Source organism: Colobus angolensis, unplaced genomic scaffold (assembly GCF_000951035.1).
Source record: "Colobus angolensis palliatus isolate OR3802 unplaced genomic scaffold, Cang.pa_1.0 Scaffold29, whole genome shotgun sequence".
NCBI classification, from domain to species: domain Eukaryota; kingdom Metazoa; phylum Chordata; class Mammalia; order Primates; family Cercopithecidae; genus Colobus; species Colobus angolensis.
This window is the reverse complement of record NW_012116154.1, coordinates 5,349,684-5,362,396: the sequence shown is the minus strand read 5'-3', so window position 1 is coordinate 5,362,396 and position 12,713 is coordinate 5,349,684. Positions and strand designations below refer to the sequence as shown.

The 12,713-nt window shown below is 40.8% G+C and overlaps 1 protein-coding gene across 3 annotated transcripts in view; it reads left to right on the top strand.

The window, feature by feature from the left end:
• TBC1D1 (TBC1 (tre-2/USP6, BUB2, cdc16) domain family, member 1) overlaps nt 1-12,713 on the top strand; it is a 249,133-nt gene that overhangs the window by 136,707 nt on the left and 99,713 nt on the right. For all 3 annotated transcript variants that reach the window (XM_011949126.1, XM_011949127.1, XM_011949125.1), the window contains exons 7-8: nt 466-557; nt 8,476-8,586. In XM_011949126.1, the coding sequence (XP_011804516.1) occupies nt 466-557; nt 8,476-8,586 (203 nt within the window). The remainder of the gene's footprint in view (nt 1-465; nt 558-8,475; nt 8,587-12,713) is intronic.

Sequence of the window (12,713 nt, the reverse complement as noted above, 5' to 3'; positions counted from 1 at the left end):
ACAGCAAGACTATTTTCGATGAAAATTTCCACGCCAAGCATAGTGGCTCACACCTGTAATCCCAGCACTTTAGGAGGCTGAGGTGGGCGTATTGCTTGAGCTCAGGAGTTCGAGACCAGCCTGGGTAACATGGCGAAACCTCATCTCTACTAAAAATACAAAAATTAGCCGGGCATGGTGGCATGTACCTGTAGTCCCAGGTACTGGGGAGGCTGAAGTGGAAGGATTGCTTGAGCCTGGGAGGTCGAGGCTTCAGTGAGCCGTGATTGCACCACTGCAATCCAGCCTGGGTGACAGAGTGGGATTCCATGTCAAAAAAAAAAAAAAAAAATTTTTTTTTTCCATAAAACCTTGAAAGTCTGAAGTGGAAGAGAATGTGAAAGGGATGTGTGTGGAAGAGGTTAACTCCCTATCTCACAACTTTTGCGTAGAGTTTTTTCATGCCTCTTTTTTTTCTCTTACTAGGAATGAATTCTTCCAAAACAAAACTAGAACTGCAAAAGCACCTGACAACATTAACCAATCAGGAGCAGGCGACTATTTTTGAAGAGGTTCAGGTACAGTACAGTTACTAATTTCTAGAAGGAAAGAAAAGGCAGGCAGCTTACCTGGGAACTGCAATGTGTACAAAATAGCAAAATAGTGTTGTCCCAGACTGGGGTAAGGTGCCTTGAGTTCGTCTTGGTTTCTGGGGTGTCCAGTCTTTTGGCTTCCCTGGGCCACATTGGAAGAAGAAGGATTGTCCTGGACCACACATAAAAGACACTAACAATAGCTGATGAGCTTAAAAAAAAAAAAAAAAAAATCACAAAAAGAAAAAAATATCAATGGTGTTTGTTTATTTGTTTGTTTGACAGAGTCTTGCTCTGTTGCCCAGGCTGGAGTGCAATGGCACAATCTGGGCTCACGGCGATCTCCGCCTCCCAGGTTCAAGTGATTCTCCTGCATCAGCTTCCTGAGTAGCTGGGACTACAGGCGTGCCACCACGCCTGGCTAATTTTTGTGTTTTTAGTAGAGACAGGCTTTCACCATGTTGGTCAGGCTGGTCTTGAATTCCTGACCTCGTGATCCACCTGCCTTGGCCTCCCGAAGTGCTGGGATTACAGATGTGAGCCACCGCACCAGGCCCAACATCTCATAATGTTTTAAAAGCGTTTATGAATTTGTGTTGGACTACATTGAGAGCTGTCCTGGGCCACATGTTGGACATGCTTGGCTTAAGCTTTCACAGTCCCATAGAGGGTCCAGGTCAGAATTGCAGATTCCCATCAGGCCTTAGCTTAGATAGTAAAACTAACTGAAACAGGCAAGCTTCTTCCTTAAACAAATGTTAGAATAAGAGAGAGGAAATTATAAAATGGAAAGCGCCTTAGCCTGGGAGACAGAAGGTCTGGCCTCTGGACCATATGCACTCATCTGTTCCCTGGGAAACCTCTGCCCGCCCCTTCCTGCTTAGAATTTCAGCCCTAAGTGTGGCAGTCGAATGAGACAACATTTGGTACATGAACTTGAACAGAATTGTTCCTTCTTTCCCCCCACACCATTTTTTCTTTTCATTTTTGAAAATAAATTTAGGTCATGCTATCTACTTGGAACCCGATAATATATCAAACCTACAAAAACAAAACAAAATTCAAGCTCATCAGCTTTCTGCAGTAAACTTGGAAGCTAGCTCTTGCCCTTGCATTTAGATGCAATGTATCTCAGGGAGACCATGCTGTGTGTGCTGGCATGCCTGTAGCCTGTTCATTATGAATCTTTAATGAGGTCATCCAAAATTTCATGTCTGCTTTAGCCGAGGGCCATTTTCGATGGCTCCCTGGCACTTTTTTAGGGAGGGAAGCATATCAAAACAAAGAATAAATATCTCCTTTTGCGGGGCAGGCAGCAGGTTCTGCAAATAGAGGAGCCATTAAACAAAACAAGACAGCAACTGGGTGGGTTTAAGTGCTTTTCCCTCCTCACTGGGAAAATACTATACTAGGATCCACGATCTGCTTTCTGTTAGTGTAAAAAAATGAAAGGATTGTCTCTCTCTCTCTTTTTTTTTGAGGCAGAGTCCCACTCTGTCACCCAGAGCCAGAGTGCAATGGTGCAATCTTGGCTCACTGCAACCTCCGCTTCCCAGATTCAAGCGATTCTCCTGCCTCAGCTTTTCAAGTAGCTGAGATTTCAGGCGCCTACTACAACCACACTCTGCTAATTTTTATATTTTTAGTAGAGACGGGGTTTCACCATATTGGCCAGGCTGGTCTTTAACTCTTGACCTTGTGATCCGCCCTCCTCAGCCTCCCAAAGTGCTGGGATTACAGGCGTGAGCCACCACGCCTGGCCATCTTTCTCATTTTAATTACATGTTAGAGGTCTTGTCTTATTCCCTTGTTCTCCTTCTACAGTAGAATTGGCATGTGCTGTAGGAAGAGAGCATAGAAAGATGTTTTTTCATGTCTCAAATAGCCTAGAGGGTAATTTTCACAATTTTCACTTGTCTTTACATTTTCTTGTTTTCTTTTGAATCAACTTGAGACATGCTACTTTGTTTTTTCTTAAAAGATCTTTAGAGTTCTAAGTACACAATACTCTTAGACAAATATAATGTGATTTGCAGTTGGAATTCAAAAAGGGACAATACACTTCTGATTGTTAATGCATTTACAATTCAAGCTGGGACCTTTTTCATCTACTGCTGGCTCGCTTACTGTTCTAGAGCTGTCCAGTCACTTTAAGAAACCATCTTTCTTTTCTTTTTTTTTTGAGACTGAATCTTGCTCTGTCGCCCAGGCCGGAGCGCAGTCGCATAATCTTGGCTCACTGCAAGCTCCGCCTCCTGGGTTCATGCCATTCTACTGCCTCAGCCTCCCGAGTAGCTGGGACTATGGGCACCTGCCACCATGCTCGGCTAATTTTTTGTATTTTTAGTGGAGATGGGGTTTCACCGTGTTAGCCAGGATGGTCTCGATCTCCTGACCTCGTGATCTGCCCGCCTCGGCCTCTCAAAGTGCTGGGATTACAGGTGTGAGCCACCGCGCCCAGCCACGAAACCATCTTCCTAGCAAGCATAGAAGAAGAACTTCCCTTTCATAATGTGGGTTTTCTTTTTTGTCTAGACAGCACCATGTAGCTCTCCCTAAAACAGTGTGATGAATCAGTAGAGGTAATACACAAAATATTCTTCCGCAGCAATAAGATGTTCCTAATGGGCATGATTCCAAGATTCTCTGTGACTCATGCAGGCTTTTAGGCACTGAGTACATCATGGCAAAGACACTTCAGAACAGAGTAGGTTATGACTAAGGTTTGCTTTTAAAGAAAGAGCATTCAGTTAATATCCTGAGGCCCCTTTGTGTTGTTCTAGAGGTCTCTGTAATTGTTTAGTTGCTCCAGACACCAAAGGGAAGTTGTATTGTTCACCAACTTTGAAAAGCCAGCTCTCGCCTTGTCTTTCATCACTGTGAGTGTGACTGTTCCTTGAGTGATACAGATTTGCCCATGAATCTTGTTCTAGAGGCTTGTTAGATGGTCTTGTTGAGTTATGTCCTCAATGACCATTTTTGGTTTTATAAAACATTTTATAAACCAAGTCATTGGTTTCGTTTTAGACAGCAGTGCTGGCTACTGTGCTTGAAAATAATACATTTCAAAAAGGTTGTAAGGAAAAAGGTGACTTTGCAGTTTCCGGAGTCTTCTTATAAATAGAATGGTAAATATTTTCCTTTGTTTAGTCTTTCCTGCAGGGGAATTTGTTTCTGAAAAAGTCCTCCACGTGCAAATTTTCATAACGGAAATGTAATTACCATTGAAATTAATGGTACATGATTACTTAGTTATTAAAACATACCATATTCAAGGATCATGTAAATGAATATTTAATTAAAAAAATGGAACTCTAACAGCTATAAAGAAATCACTGATAACTGTGTAAATGATGCTGGAGATTATCTCTGCTGTAAACAAGCTGATTTTGAGCACTCTGAGAACTTGGTGCCAGACAGTCATGTGGGCAAACCACACTGCAAAGTTGTCTTTTTATTTATGAACTTTCTGAAATGTTTCATTTCAAACATACCTAGCTAGGCATATGTGAGGATGACCCCATGATGCTCTGTTACTGGGTGAATATATTGAATCCAAATTGATCATCTCAGGATAAGAATTGCTGTGAAGCCAACGTGGGGCTAGTAAATAAAATATCTCAAAGTCTAATTCTCCTAATCTATATAAGTGTGTTTCAGGGAATGACTTAATTAAATACTGACTAGATAAATCAAGTGGATTTGTACTCAATAGACATTGATAACTCATTAAGTGACATGACTTCACAAGTTAAAGGTTAATGGTCAGAAGAGACTCTTTTTACTTTCTGAAGAATATATATCAGGTTAGTTGGATTTTCCATGATTTTAAAATGATTTCTTAGAAAATGTGATTATAATTTTTTGAAAGATGGTAGGTAGACTGTAGTGTCCACGTGAGTGTTGTCTCTTTAAGTAGTTCCCTTAGGAGACCATGGGCTTTCTCAACATTCTGGGATGCATTAATCAGTGTTGGATATTTATTGATTTATTTATTAATTGTTTTGTAAGACAAAGGGGCTCACTATGTTACCCAGGCTGGAGTGCAGTGGTTATTCTAGGGTGTGATCAGAGCACCTTTCAGGTGCGAACTCCTGGGCTCAAGCAATCCTCCTACCTCAGTTTCCTCAGTAGCTGGGACTACAGGTACATGCCCCCTTGCCCAGCTGGCAGTTTATTTCTGAATTTCCTTTATGATAATTTATAAGCCTCTTATAGGTTAAGAAACATGTAACTAACTTAGTTTTGTTACTTTTAACAGCAATTAATTGTTTTGTAATATTCTTTTATAAATTGAAGTATAACATACAGATAGAAAAGCACACAAATCAAAGATGTGTAATTCAGTGAATTTTTATAAGGTAAATACAACTGTGCAGCCAGTGTCAAGATTAAGAAATGGAGCATTTCTGATTCACACCTGTAATCCCAGCACTTTGGGAGGCCAAGGCGGGTGGGTCACCCGAGGTCAAGAGTTCAAGACCAGCCTGGCCAACATGGCGAAACCCTGTCTCTACTGCAAATACAAAAATTAGCTAGGCATGGTGGTGCGTGCCTGTAGTCTCAGTTACTTGGGAGGCTGAGGCATGACAATCGCTTGAACTTGGGAGGCGGAGGTTGCAGTGAGCTAAGATTGTGCCACTGCACTCCAGCCTGGGGGAAAGAGCGAGACTCTGTCTACCCCAAAAAAGAAAGAAATGGGGCATTTCCATTGCCTCATATGCCTGTTTTGTGTCTGCCTCAAGGTAACCATCATCCTGACTTCTGACACCATAGTTTAATTTTGAACAAGCAAGTAATTTTTGATGGCAAAGTGATGTTACCCAATTTGATTCCCCATTATTTTCCTAAGACTTGTCTCTCTGACTAATGAATGTTCATAAAGTTAAATCACCTTTAAGAAATAATGATTTGCCCGGGCGCGGTGGCTCATGCCTGTAATCCCAGCACTTTGGGAGGCCAAGGTGGGTGGATCATGAGGTCAGGAGATCGAGACCATCCTGTAGTAGATGAAACCCCATCTCTACTAAAAATACAAAAAATTAGACGGGGGGTGGTGGCGGGCACCTGTCGTCCCAGCTACTCGGGAGGCTGAGGCAGGAAAATGGCATGAACCTGGGAGGTGGAGCTTGCAGTGAGCCGAGATTGCACCACTGCACTTCATTTAGCCTAGGTGACAGAGCGAGACTCTGTCTCAAAAAAAAAAAAAATAATAATAATGATTTGCCACTATTGAGGATGGTGAAGTGTTGCATGTGAGATTTTAGGGAGAGGACACCTCACTAATTGTATTTCAGAATTACGTTAAGGAAAGATTTGTTTCTTGATCGTGTATAACACCATAAACGTTTATTTCTCTGCTTTAGTGACTTCTCTATGATGTTTAACAAGTTCCATGATGCAGTCTCTGATTCTTAATCAGTTTTTAATGAAAAACAACTGTGGTAGTATACTGTTCCTAGTTGTGGTCTAATTTCCTTCCTATTTGAATAGTTTTTTAAAGTGTATTTTGAGGGAAAAAATACATTAATACTTCTCCTCTACTATATGATTAGCTTTTTAAAATATTTTGAAATAGATGATGATGAAGAATTTCTCCAAGCACAATATACATTTTCTTGTGGGGATAGCTGGAAGGTTTAATTAAAGACACAGGAGAAGAAAGAGTGGGCCAACTGTCAGGCGCCTGTACCTGCTCAGAGGCCTCTCATAATTCCTGTTTGCTTCCCTGGACCTTTTTTTCCAAATAGACTTAATTTTTTTTAGAGCAGTTTTACGTTTACAGGAAAATTGGGTGAAAAGTACAGAGTTTCCATATTAGCTTTCACTGTCCCCCACCCCACAGTTTCTCCGATTTTTAACATATCTTGCATTACTGAGTGTTCATTCATTATAATTGATGAGCCAGTATTTGTACATTAATATTAACTAAAGTTCATGGCTTACATTTGGGTTCACTGTTGGTGTTCTATATTCTGTAGGTTGTGACAGATGCTTAATGTCATGTGCCCATCATGGTATCATACAGAATAGTTTCACTGCCCTAAAAATCCCCGTGCTCTGCCTATTCTCCCACCTCCTTACTAATCCTTGATCATTTTGCTCTCTCCATAGTTTTGCCTTTTCCAGCATGTCATGTGGTTGGAATCACACAGTAGCCTTTTCAGACTGGCTATTTTTGCTTAGCAATATGCACTTAAGGTTCTTCCATGTCTCTTTATGACTTGATAGCTCATTTCTCATTGCTGAATAATATTGAGCTTTATGGATGCACTACAGTTTCTTTACATTAGCCAATTGATGCCCATCTTAGTTGCTTCCAAGTTTTGATAATTGTGAATAAAGATGCTGTAAACATGAGATTGTAGGTTTTTGTGTGAATATAAGTTTTCAGCTCATTTGGGTAAACACCAAGGAGTACAGTTACTGGGTCATGTGGTCAGAATGTGTTTAGTTTTACAAGAAACTGCCGGCCTGTTTTCCAAAGTGGCTGTACTGTTTTGCATCCCCACCAACCACAAATGGGAGTTCTTGTTGTTTTGTGGACATTTGGACTTAGTGTATCCATAACTCTTTGATCTAGCAGTGTGAAGTTGGGATTGTGGCATTACTGCCACTTTCCTTTTTGAGAATCTAATGCCCACTTTCTCTAGAGAAATCCTCTTGTTGCATGTAACTTGTAAAATTTTATAATATTGAGGTTCATGGCCTGGAGTCCAGGTAGAGAGTGTCTGCTTTAACCTTTAAAATATTTAATATCTCAGTCCGAAATCTGAAAGAACAGGAAGTCCTCGATGGAAACAAACCCTTCTAATCATTAACTATCTTTTCCTTACGTGACAAGAACAACTTACCTTTTATCTTTTTCATTAAGAAAGGACTGGGTTTCTTTAAGAAAGGACTGTCAGAAAGTCTGGGTTAGACGTGCAGGGTAAAGTCGCTTTCTTAGTTATCTGGGGAAGAAGTGACCAAGAGAGGTGTTGACCCAGACTCAGATCCTTGTGTAGTTGATCCATTTATGTCACTGAATTTGTTTTAAAGAACAGGCTGGAAGTTTGGAGTAGGGAGAGAGGAGGAACGGGCAATGGATATTTGTCAATATAAAAAAAGATGTATTTTCAAAATTTATAGACTAAAAACTTTGTGTATCCCAAAGCAATTCATTTTACTTTGTTTATATACAGATAAAATAATACATTAAATTAGGTGGACTTGTAAAAAATGCACTGCGCACCATCCTCACTTCAGCAGACAGGGAAGCTAGGATTAAGGGGCTTGGCTTCGGTCACACTTCTAGGCAGCAGCCAGAACCTACATGTCCAGACTTTGGTCCAGTGTGCTGTGCCACGACCCTGTCTAAAAGTTAAAAGGTGTAGAGAGAATTTTTTTTTTAAGAAAGAAGAAAGAAATGTAGTCCATGCCATGAAATCTTGTATGGAAGGACTTGCCCCATGGGGATTCCACAGAGTGCTTCACGGTGAACACATTCGACATAGGAAATTATGACACTGAATCCCGTTGCTGTTTTCCTTGCCCGTTCCCTAAGGGTTTGTCAATGTTTGGTCATTATGGTCCCTGACCTCTGGGTATTTACATGGATTTTGTGTTTTTCCCCATGTTTTAAAAACTATTTATTTGTTAAACATTTTGACTCTGTCTGTATCTGATACTAAGGATTCATTTTAGATAGGAGGACAGCAGAGATCACAAGCTGAATCTGACCCTCTGGCTCCACTGTTCCTTTTTAAAAATTACCTCTACTTTTAGGACCATTGGTGCCCCCTAGTGAGATGACTGAGTAAAAGCACTAGTTTAGTGAATGGAAGCTGTTAGCGTTTAAAAAGAGACGGCTTAGCAATGTTGTTGACCATTAAAAATCCTGTTTCTGATTTTTGTTTTAAAGAAATTGAGACCAAGAAATGAGCAGCGAGAGAATGAATTGATTATTTCTTTTCTGAGATGTTTATATGAAGAGAAACAGAAAGAACACATCCATATTGGGGAGATGAAGCAGGTATGGCATTTTTGTCTCTTGTAATTGTTGCCAAGTCTCTGTGTACACAGCGTTTTGAGGCTTTTCTGAAACTCTGATACCTCTTTTTCTCTCTCTGTTTTATTTTCCTTTGTTGCACATAGAGGGGGAATTTGGGGGTGTTAGATTATGCATGCTTGAGAAGATAGGAAAAGTTTCTGTCTGCACCATAGCAGAGCTGGAACAGTTGCTCTAATAAGAGGACTGACTTAGAGCAGCAAGAATTGAGTGTAAGAGTGGATGCCACCAAGATGAGCTGCTTGGCTTGCTGGGAGCTGGTCTGTCACCTCGCCTTTCTTCTCTGTAAGCCTGGGCGGACATTGCATGGCTGCTTTTGGAATTACAAAAAGTACCTGAACATCCTTTGTGATACAAATGCTAGGTCACAAATCAGATACAGTGTTGGCAAGCCTGACTTATGTGCTCAAGGTTAGAACTTGGATTAATTCCATTTTGCATGATGAAAATACAGAGTCTCCCTCCCCTCCTCCACTGTCTACAGCATTATTTAACTTTTCTCCTTGTGGGGTCTCAAGGTAGAAGCTGAGGCTCTCTGCAGATCTCTCCCTTGGAAGGTCTTCCCGTTTGGGAGTCCCTATGTTATGTGGTACCACAGACCGTTTTCTTTGTCTTTTGGACTCCATGTGAGTCCATTCGTAATGAACCATTAATAGCTTCAAAACATACACGCTTTATGTTTGCTAAAGTTACTTGTTGGCCAAAAATCTAGGGAAAAATCAGTGAAGGTTGTACAAGTTTCTGAGTTTCCCAAAAGTGTGTCCCCTTTTCTTTTTGAACATTCCCCACATGCGTGTTCCAAAGACACTTCTGTGCTCAGTGGTGTGCCCTGTCCCATGGCAGCCTTTGCGTCTGGACCCTAAACCAAGTGTGCAGTTTTCATGGGGTGTACACTTAGCAAATCTCCTCTTTAGGAGAGGCTTAGGCAAACACATGCCTTCCCTGAACCCTTGGGCTGGTGTACAGTGTCAGCCATGGTTTCTAATCTCATTGGCCAGCCATGGAGTCCTTTAGCAGTGACTCTAACATGAGTATATGACCTGTGTTTTTTTTATTTTTGACTTTTGGTCTTGATTTGTAGCCATTCCTCCCTTCCCAGCCTGTACCCTTAAGATAGCATTCAAGTTCTGTGTCTCTCCTGTTCACTTTTGGATGGACCACACAGTCTAAGTTTTTAGTTAATTCTCGAGTTCTTTTTTCACCTGTTTCTTTTCTCTTTTCCACTCCCTTTTTCCCCTCTTGTGCCACTGATTTTTTTTCCCTGTTCCGACTATCTTTTATCTGAGTCAGTCTGACGTGTTCCAACAGAAAATTGATGATTTTGGAGTAATTTATAACTGCTAGAAAGGGGAATGAAGCATTTACGGTGGATAGAAAGTCTTCTTTTACTGAACATTTTGAGCATTTGTGGTGAATGGAAAGTTTTGACCTAACTGCAGACTCATTTTTATGGACCAGGATAATATTTTTATGGTTTGAGCATAGATCATCCAATAGAGAAATGTGTTTAATGTCCCCCTCCCCAAAGTATAAGAGTTCAGTGTAGAAGTGACTGAGCCTTACAAGCAGAACTGGCGTCTGTGCAACACTTTTTCTAGGGGTTTCTAAACATCATGACCCAGAAGGCTCGTGTCTTCGTCTATAAAGAAGCTGCCCTAATCCCCCGATGAGGTGGGTGTACTCCAGGCTGGACACTCTCATGGGCTCTGAGGAGTGGGCTTCTCAGAGCAGCAACTGCTTTATAGACCCGTTAGGCACAGTCTTGAGGTTCACTGATAGATCCTTTGCATGTTTTCTGCTATCAGTTTAGCCACATGGATTTCATTACCTTCTTGTTGCACCTAAAAATTTCTAAAGCTTTTGAAAATGTGGGAAGATGTGACCTAGACCGTGGTAGGATCATGACTTTGACAAAGAACTTCTCTGGCCACAGGACTTCAAAAGTGGACAGAGGACAGCGAGCACTCCTCTCAGTGCTCAGGGTCGGCAGGGAGGCCATATGTGCTTTTCAAAGACCAAAAGAATAGTGCTGGGTAACTGTCAGAGGAGTTGCGAAATAGAAAAAACCCTGAATGAGTCTTTTGATCTTATAGAACAGGGTTCAGTTTGGGCAAGACTTATACATTAAGTTAGAGGCTGTCACGTTTTAGTCAGTGAACTTGTCGTTTCCACCTGTATTCACAGAGGTGGTACAAAAATTAGTATGAAGTCAGCTGTCACTTAGTGAATGTTTACCAGGTGTCAGATAGAGTTCTCATTCCTTACGTAAATGACTCCATTCATTCTACAGGTTTTTGGAGGTAGGTGGTAAAATACTATAGATGAGGAAGTGGGGAAGAGCAGTCAAGCAGTTACCTAGTGAGTAGTGGAGCCACTTTGTCTGACATCTATGTACTTTATCTTAATTTTTTTTTTTTTTAAGGAGCTTAACAAAATTTAATGCTACGTAACTACTTACTGATTTCCCTTGGGTCTGTTTTCTAGTAGATAATATTTTCTTTCTTTTTTTTGTGACATTTTATTATGAAAAATTTCAAACATATAGAAAAGTTGAAAGAATTATACTGTGAGCACTCATATACCTACCATCCAGATTTTACAGTTGTAAACATTTTGTTAATTTGGTTTATCATATATCTATCTATTAGTCCACCTTATTTTTGCATGCCTTTCAAATTAAGTGATATCAATACCCTTCATCCCTAAACACTTTAGCATGCGTATCATTAACTAGAATTTAGTGTTTGTTTCCAATTTGGGGGAGATGAAATTTACATATGGTAGGTTATGCAAATCTTAAGTGTACTATTTGTTGAGTTTTAACAGCTGCTACTACATTCAGGTAGCTCAAACCACTATCAAGATATAGAATATTTTCATCCTGCCGCACGCGGTGGCTCATGCCTGTAATCCCAGCACTTTGGAGGCCGAGCCGGGTGGATCAGGAGGTCAGGAGATCGAGACCATCCTGGCTTAACACGGTGAAACCCCGTCTCCACTGAAAATACAAAAATTAGCCAGGTGTGGTGGCGGGGGCCTGTAGTCCCAGCTACTAGGGAGGCTGAGGCAGGAGGATGGTGTAAACCCGGGAAGCGGAGGTTGCAGTGAACCAAGATCACACCACTGCACTCCAGCCTGGGTGACAGAGACTCTGTCTCAAAAAAAAAAAAAAAAAATTTTCATCCTACCAGAAAGTAGCCCTATATTCCTCTTCTAGTCAGTCCTCACGACCCCTTCTCCCAGGCAACCACTGTTTTGATTTTTTTTCACCTTAGATTAGTTTTGCCAGTTCTAGAATTTCTTATAAATGGCATGATATTCTTTTGAGTTCTGGCTCCTTCCACTTAGCATAACGTTTCTGAGACTCATCAGAAATGTTATGCTACATTGCTGCATGGATCAGTTGCTTGTATCAGTAGTTTGTTCCTTTTTGTTCTGTGGTATTAATGTCAAGAGTTTCTTTCTCCATTCTCCTTCTGAGCCGCTTCATTATGAATAAGGCTGCTGGTAGATACATGGTGCCAGCCTGGGATGGTGGGTTCCGAACTGAGAATTTCAGTGTAGCATCAGGATTTAAAACTTGAATCCAAACTTTCATGCCTAGAGTTCACCCATCTGTCAAAGGATGTGCAATATGATGACTACAATTGAATTCACTGTGGAGCCTCCAAATTAGAGATTATTGTCTACGAGGGCTAGGCACAGTGGCTCACGCCTGTAATCCCAGCACTTTGCGAGGCTGAGATGGGAGGACTGCTTGAGGCCAAGAGTTTGAGACCAGCCTGGTCAATATACTCCATCTGTGTTTTGTTTTTTTTTTTTTAAAGAAATTACTGTCTAAGAACCAGCATCATCTTCCAAGGAGAAACTTCTAGATACTTATGTTAAGATAAATAAGGAACAAGTTATATTGTAAATGTGAATTATTTTTTAAATGCAATTGTTTAAACAAATTTTATTTGAATTATGGCAATAGACATGGAAAACAATCTTTTTCGATAGTAGAAGAAAGCAGAAGAAACAATGAATTAAGTACTACACAGAGATTCTTCAGGCCTGCTTTAAAAACACACGCATACAAATGCACTTCT